Source organism: Polyodon spathula, chromosome 13 (assembly GCF_017654505.1).
Source record: "Polyodon spathula isolate WHYD16114869_AA chromosome 13, ASM1765450v1, whole genome shotgun sequence".
NCBI lineage: Eukaryota > Metazoa > Chordata > Actinopteri > Acipenseriformes > Polyodontidae > Polyodon > Polyodon spathula.
The window spans coordinates 4613785-4621905 of NC_054546.1; the positions used below are offsets into that span (position 1 = coordinate 4613785).

An 8121-nucleotide genomic window follows, 5' to 3' on the forward strand; every position below is an offset into this window, starting at 1 on the left:
TTTACTTATTTGTTTTCAGGTATGTTTTTTGCTGCTTTTCTCAAATAACTCAAAGTTTTGGGTTGTTTTTACTTCAGGGAATTTGGCAACATTTTATTATCTGACTAAGAATGTTTTATGTAATAATGCAGTAGTAATGTTTCAAAAGTCCCCGTTTCAGTTCAAACTAATTTAATAACTGTTATCATGTTTTTATTTTGTAAGTTGTGTATCCAAACACAGCCCCTTGGTTTACTGAGCTAGAATTCTGACAGCATGGTGCATTCTTCAAATCAAAGACCTTACGAAACATACCAATCTCAAAAACAGTGCACATTCCTTGCAGCCTTTTAATGCTGAATCACTGTAAAACTAAACAAGTTGTTCCTTGTCAGACATGGCTTCTGAGGGTCTGTGAAGAGCTCAGGTTCATTCACTTCATTGGTACAATCCTGGCATCAGTACTGCTGATAATTGTTGCTGAAGACAGGAGTGAAGCTAGCTGGCCGATTCAGATTGAATTAGGCTTTTGTTGGCTGTCTTAGAATAGCACGCACGCACGCACAAAAAAAAAAAAAAAAAAAAAAAAAAAAAAAGAATAAGCCACCTCACTTGCTGCTAAAAGAGAAATGCAGATGCTGTACCTCTTGGAGCTAAAAAACAAAATGCAAAAGCAGGTTAGAAAGAGGATCATCTTGTACTCTCTTGATGAAATGCAGAGTTGGTGCTAGGAATGTAGGCAGCATGTTGTTTGATGTTGGGAAACACTTCTCTTCTTGTTCTTTACACTTGTTTTTTTTTTTCTTCCAACAGTAGGTTATAGCCGCAACACAAGCAGCGTGTCCCCACGTGGCTATGTCCCAAGCAGCACTCCTCAGCAGGCTAACTACAACACAGTAAGCAATAGCATGAATGGCTATGGCAACACAGGAATGCCAAACTTAGGGGTGCCCAGCTCTCCTGGATTCCTCAATGGCTCGTCGGCCAACTCCCCCTACGGCAGTAAGTATCGAGGTACTTCTTGATCTTCATCTCAGATTCCTTACGTTTTTTTTTATTTTTATTTTGTGTATGATGTGTGCTACTGGATAAAAGGAGGGGTGACTCTGGAGGCTGAATACAACAGTCAGTTTATGCTGAAGTAATTAAACAAATTTGAGAAAACAAATGCTATTAGCCGATCCATTACATGATGCTTAAAAAAAAAAAAATTAAAAAAATAAAAATTAGGGTTCTTAAATCGATTTTTTAAAAGAGTCCAACACAAAACCTATTATCCAGAGAGTGGCCAAGACAGGACATTTCATATCTATTTTTTCCCATAATTGTTTTCTTGTGGTTATTTTTTTTATCCCCCCCAATCATTATTATTATTTTAAAGAGGCAAGGCCTTATCGTCCTCTTTTTCCATTTGTGCCATGCAACCCTCTCTGAGTCGTGATTATTTTTGCTTTATTGCAGTAGTGCCATCAAGCCCTACCATGGCAGCCTCTTCGGTCACCCTCCCTTCAAACTGTAGCAGTACGCACGGCATTTTCTCATTCTCACCTGCCAATGTCATCTCTGCAGTGAAACAAAAGAGCGCCTTTGCCCCTGTTGTCAGGCCCCAAGCATCTCCTCCTCCCTCTTGCACCAGTGCAAATGGAAATGGACTTCAAGGTGAGCTGGACTCCCTCCTTTTCTAGTATCCCACAGGCTTCTCACATAATGAGAAGCTTGACATACAGTGCTTTCTTTTTTTATGACTTATGATTTGAATGTGCCATAGTATTACCATATATCATTATTCAGGTTAATATATTATTTATTTATTTATTTATTTATTTTGTATTTTTTTTTAATTTATTTATTCATGCATGTATTTGTTTATTTGACTGTATATTTACTTGGCAAGAAAAGAAAAAAATACCCTTGAATTTAATATTTTTGAGAATGTCCTGGCAAGATAGCAGCACAATCATAATGCTTTCCGTAATGATGTTCATCACACGTGTAGCCAAATTAAAACTTGAATGATAGATGTAGTTTAAGTGTTAAACACAGATTGAATGTCCTTTCCATTTTATTTTCTGTTCTGTGTTATTTGTAAAATCAAACATGAATCATTTAATCAGTATATTTGTTGAATTTTAAGTTTAAGACAAAAAGCATTCTTTACAAAATCTGCTTTCTGATTCAGCAAAATGACTTATGTTTATTTATTCATTTTATTTTAACAGTTTTACCGGGATATTACTATTCAAAATAGTTTGAGGTTTTGAATAGATACAAAAGTAAGGGTTTCCATTTTTATTTTGATTGTTTGTGAATGAAATGTATTCATTTATATTTGCATGTGAGTCAATCATAATAATAATAATAATAATAATAATAATAATAATAATAATAATAAATAATAATAATAATAATAATAATAATGTTAATAGTAGTAATAAATGTTTTCTAAATGTTGCTACTCTAATGTCATATAGACTCTGAAACTAAAAGGCCCATATATCAGTAGTAAGTCAATCTGAAATAAATGAAGAGTCTAATATTTATCTTTGCTATGCTGCCCTTGTGCTCAGGCTCCATTTAAGTCTTTTTATAAATTTACAGTGTTTCTGAGACAAGTACTTGGTGATGATGAAGTTATTTTAATGTACTGCTGTTTAAAGAAAACACTTTGTCTTTTAAAAGCATATCTATTGAGATTTTACTGATTTAGGGCTAATGTTATATCTTGGTAAAAATGTATATCTTCAATGCAGCTACTTGATGTATTAATGGAGCCATTAGGAGACCGGCTACATAAAGATTTAATGAATTATGTTGTGTATGTTTTTTGTATGAATAGCAATCACCTGATTTAATGCATGTAAGCACTACCAATTAGGTCTATAATACAATTATTATAATAAAAATATATATATATATTATATATATATATAAGATATATATATATATATATATATATATATATATATATATATATATATATATATATATATATATATATATATATATATATATATATATATATATATATATATATATATATATATATTTTTTCATATTGTTGTAAATGAGGATAAACTATATAGCTTGTTGGTTCTGAAAGGTTCATGCAAAATAGCTATTGCCAAATTGTTCACTTTAAAAATAAGTTTTAGCTGTAGTCTGTATCCAAGATTAATATTGTTAGAATTAATGAACTGGCAAATTAAAGTTCATGTCACTACATGCACATACTTATTAATATTTGCTGTACACAAATTAATGAGGAATTTCATGTTATCAAATTCAGCTCCAAACTTAAAATCACCTGAACCATGACGTTACAAATAAGCGGAAGGGATTCAAATCATTTTTATTCTGCCAGTTCACTGGGTGCCTAATTGTTAAGAATGAGCGGATTGACCAAGTATATAAATCTTAAGTCTTTGGGTGGCACCTTGGCTAATGATTTCCAGACAGATGGTCTTGAAAATGCCTTTGATATAAGAGAGCCCTTGAGATGGTAGTTGGGTTATTATGATAAAATACAAATAAAAGAATGCGAAAATCGAGGTCTCCTAACCATGTCAGAAATGCTAGAAGAAAGTAGACGAGAATGCTAAGATTTAAATTTAGGGAACCTGAGAAGTGTCTGGTCCTTGACTGGCGAGAGAGCTGGCCGTATCTAACGTTACCAGAAGTGGCCATGTTGTTTCTCAGCTGTCAGGAAAGGCAGCCTCCAGGGAGTCTGGGCCACTGTTTGCCATTAACAAAACACTAAGAGAAATATCACACATGTGGGAGGCAGGATACTTTCCGTTGGAAATGTCAAAATCCTCCTCTTTTTAAAAGTGAAGTCTTTGTAGAATGCCTTAGAAAGGCACATTTCAGCTGACCGCCCCCCTCTCAATATTATGGATCTTTCAGGAATCACAAAATACAGAAAAGCATTTGATCAAATATAGTAATGATATGTTATATTTATTAAGAACCTACTGTAATTGTGCATAAATGTTATTGCTTTCATACTTTGTTTGTAATGAAGTACAGTACGTTGCTTCTCGTAACTAAAGGTTGTTTTTTCTCTCTTTCAGCAATGTCCGGGCTGGTCGTCCCACCAATGTAAATTGCACTTGTTCACCTTCAGCAGCATCAAGCTTCCACACAGTGGGTTTTAAAGGACACGTTTAGTACATATAGAAGATGCTGATAGAAACAGTGTCATCAATCATGACTAAAATCAGCAGCTAATTCTGTTATTCAGAAGAAAAAAAAAGACTTTGTTTCAAAGATTTTATTCAAATTATTAAGAATTGACATGCAAGCGACGACTTCATGAACAATTCCATTTTATTGACTGAATCTTTTCTCATATTTTCACATTTCTCAGTCTTCAAGAAAAAAAAAGGAACAAACAAAAAGCAAAAACTACCCCCCCCCCCCCCCCCCCCCCATTTTGTATAAAATTTCTGATTTTGGCTATGTGTTGGGACAAACTTTGTGGATGCACCATTTTAATTTTCATGAAAACACTGATGTAAAATGCACAGAACATTTTTCACTTCTCTTAAATCTCCTAAATGTGAATATGGTTTGTGTGGAGAGAAAAGGGGGGCCAATATGGTATGTGCCATTGAACTGGAAAAATAAATAAGTAAATATATGATTTAGAAAATACAATGGGGACACAGGGAAGGGTTGGGGGACATTTTATCATGCTTACTTCATCTTAAAAAAAAAAAAAGAAACTTTGTAACTTATTGTAGTTAGAAATTGTAACTTTGATATTGCAAAAATTATTCTCTTGCCTTCAACAAGCACATTGACAGAGATACAATGCTACTGTTTGTTGGTTAAAAATATACTTCCACTGCTAGAGCTTCCTGTTAAGCAAGTGTGATCTGCAATGTTTTTCAACTTTTTGCTAGCACTGTATACTATTGCATTCTTAGGCTACTGTGAAGTCTGTTTCTTGTACCAGAAAGCTGTCCTTTGACTTCTAGATCCTTCTTCCCTAATGTGTTTTGTATGTGGTTATAAAATTGTAGACTTTTGTGATTTTGCCAAAGTTGTAGCTAAATATTTATACACTTGTCTTGAATTTTTTCAGATCCACTTAAATATTTAGTACAGAGTTGTATTCCTTATGATGTTTATAAGGAGTAAAATAGTCTTATTCATTGAAACACCTTCTTTCACATAAACACCTGCGGTCACTAAGGGAATTTTTGTAACATATCAATTATAAATATTGTATTTATCTTTGAAATTTTGTATATTGATTTCCATCCTTTTATTTGATCTTGTATGTATTGTTTGTCAAGGCCTGATATTGTGATGCTGTAAAGAGCATTAAGCCAAGAACTGCTGCCTTCCTTCACGCTTCTTTTTCTATTACTAGATTGCAATGTCTATACATTTCATTTGTATTTCAGATTTTTTATTACTTTTGTTGAGACTTTCCGTCCATTTTTTTTTAATTTTTTTTATTTTGAGGAAAAGTCAAATTCATTGTTTATTTTTATATTAATTTTTAAGTTATCTAAATGAATAATTTTTGGAATAAAAACTGTTTGTTGTATAGTCAAATAAATTGTTTGTGACACATGGTTGTAATGAATACTAGTAGAAAAATGTGCATGTAACACAGCCACAGAGAGGTGATTCAATTTGTGGTTGTAAGATTTTTTTAATTATTATTATTATTTTTTTTTTTAGAATGTAAAAAGTCATTTTGAATTATCACCCATGACTTTGCCACATAGCTGAACTGTGTTTACATGGAACAAAAATACAGACTCCTAAATCTGGAATGGAACATACATTAATCACTGATGTTTTATTAAAATTTGTCAGAAAAAAAAAAAAAAAAAACTCTTATGCCGCCTTAACAGTGGACTTCTTGAGAGTAGATTTTGTGCTGTTTTAATAATGGACTTACCCAACAATAGCCAACCATCACTCCATAACGATGATCAATGGTATAAAAAAAAAGTACAAACATTTTTAGAAATGTGAACTAAAATCACGCCCCCTCCCCCCTCCCCTTTTGCCTCTATTTTGCTGTATTCTGCAAATCAGTATGGAAGCCTATGAAGTGTTAAAGAAAACAGATTTTATATTGTATCATAGATCAAGATCAAGTATAAATGTTATACATTGTACATGACATTTTTTTACTATTCCCAAAAGAAGTACTGTAGCAGTCTGTAGCAGTAGTCTTTTTTTTATCTTACTTTCCTGACGGTGCCAAATTAACAGATTGAGGCATGTTTTTTGTTATGTTGTTTTTTTTGTTTGCTTTTTTCATTGCACTGACACTTTGCAAATAGTTTTAATGTTTTGCAGACTACAGCATCAAGGTTCAAACCAAAAAGGGGTGAATCTTCTTGGCAAAACTGCACACTTTAGTTACTTTTTATTTTTCCATATATGGAAACGAGAGTATCAAATAAACGATGAATGTGCAACTCATTTGCTTTGTGATAGCTCAACAAGGCTTAGCTACGTGGAAAAGCCTAAGAAGTCACCTTGAAAGTAAGAAGACAGCCTCAAGGTCATGGAAAGAAAGTTTGCAAGTTTCATCATTATCTGGTTTGTGTATTAGCTGAATTAGTCCATGCACTCATTGCTTCGTTGCCTTCAATCTCAACGCTTCACTAAATGGTAGACTTTACTGTTAGGGAACCTACAAGATTGTTTTAACTGTACATTTTTTTCAGATATTTAACTGTATAAAAATGTTCATTTTACACAATATTTAATTAAAGTATTTCTTGTCTGTGAATTCCCTTTCCCAGTATTTTTAGTTTGGAGTTTTTGTCATACAAGAACTTGGAAAAATGCAAAGAAAAAAAGGGAAAACATACCCCCAAAAATGAGGGATTTTAAATGATTTTGACTGCTTAAATAATCCATAGAATAAGCTTTCAGAACTGAAAGTTGGAAAAAAAGCTTCTACTTCCTTCTTGAGAACAGCATTTTTAAATGCACATAATCCTCGTATTACACATCAGATACTTATTTATTTATTTTTGTAAAACCTTTAACACTGAGGAAGAACTTCAATAGCAATGATTAGGATTCAACTTTTCCCTGAAGCTTAAACTATGTATGTGTATAACCATGAATTTATAATAATTGACTTTAAACTTGTCAGAACATCTTCTCTTTAAATAATAATACGGTAGGAAAAGGTTTGCATATGATTTTAGTTTAATAAGTCTTACTGCTAAAAACACCAGATACAAGATACACACCGAGATTCTTTGTTCAGTGTAATTAATTGTCCTGATGGTTCCATATCTCTAAAGTAGTTCTTAAAACTCTATATGTGGAGAGGAAAATTACATTTCAGAATCCAATGTACAAAAAAAACCCCACAACCTTGCATTAAATTAGTATAGAGTGTTCGATTGATGAAAACATTTTGGGCTCTATTTAATTGTTGGTTTTCCAGACAATTGTCTATAGAAATGAATACCTTACCTGTTTAAAATAACAACACAAGTCTATCAAGCACCGAAAAAGCACCTAGTTATTTTTTCCTTCCTGAAATTAGACCATTGTTCCTTCTGAAGAACTAGATTAAAAATGACACTTCTGGTATTTTACAGCCCAGGTTAGCTTAAATCTATGATATCTAAATGTATTAAACATAAAAAAAAAAAAAAAAAAAAAAACTGGATAGATGTGGTTTCGGTATGTAATAATAATATTTACTTACATAGCAGATGATAATATATTAATTATACCTTCCTAACTGATACAAAAATAAATACTGAACTGGAAATGAAATGTAAAATTAATTAGTTTTAATAACAAAGAAACCTGTTTAAAGCTCCAATTTAACTTGGACAGCAGAACAGAAGTATCCCTTGTACTCATAGATTCCCTTGTTAAGACAATAACAGTGCTTAGAGGAAAGTGCTATTTGCATTATTCCTTTCAGCACTTACTTTTCAAAAATATATTTATAATTTATTTAATAAAAAACACAAAACATCAAGGTCTCATAATAGCCTAATTTAAAGCCAGCAGTGACTTAAATTATTTGATCTCTGCATTTCCAATAAATATGAAGCACCAGAGTCCTGTTTAAAAGTGAGTGCCAATTATTGTAGAGAAGCCTTTTAAAATCTTGCAAGGTTTTTAAAGATTATTCAA

General features: G+C 32.2%; 1 protein-coding gene across 14 annotated transcripts in view; it reads left to right on the plus strand.

Annotated features, from left to right (window-relative positions):
• The window catches only part of LOC121325767 (transcription factor COE3), a 90421-nt gene extending 83711 nt beyond the window's left edge, over positions 1 to 6710 (plus strand). For 4 of the 14 annotated variants that reach the window (XM_041268764.1, XM_041268762.1, XM_041268763.1 and 1 more), the window contains exons 14-16: positions 793 to 981; positions 1549 to 1638; positions 4050 to 6710. In XM_041268764.1, the coding sequence (XP_041124698.1) occupies positions 793 to 981; positions 1549 to 1638; positions 4050 to 4081 (311 nt within the window). In that variant the 3' untranslated portion in view covers positions 4082 to 6710. Of the gene's footprint in view, positions 1 to 792; positions 994 to 1440; positions 1639 to 2198; positions 2253 to 4049 lie in introns of all 14 variants that reach the window. The other 10 variants (XM_041268758.1, XM_041268760.1, XM_041268754.1 and 7 more) reach the window with 5 other exon arrangements.
• The last annotated feature ends 1411 nt before the right edge of the window (positions 6711 to 8121 follow it).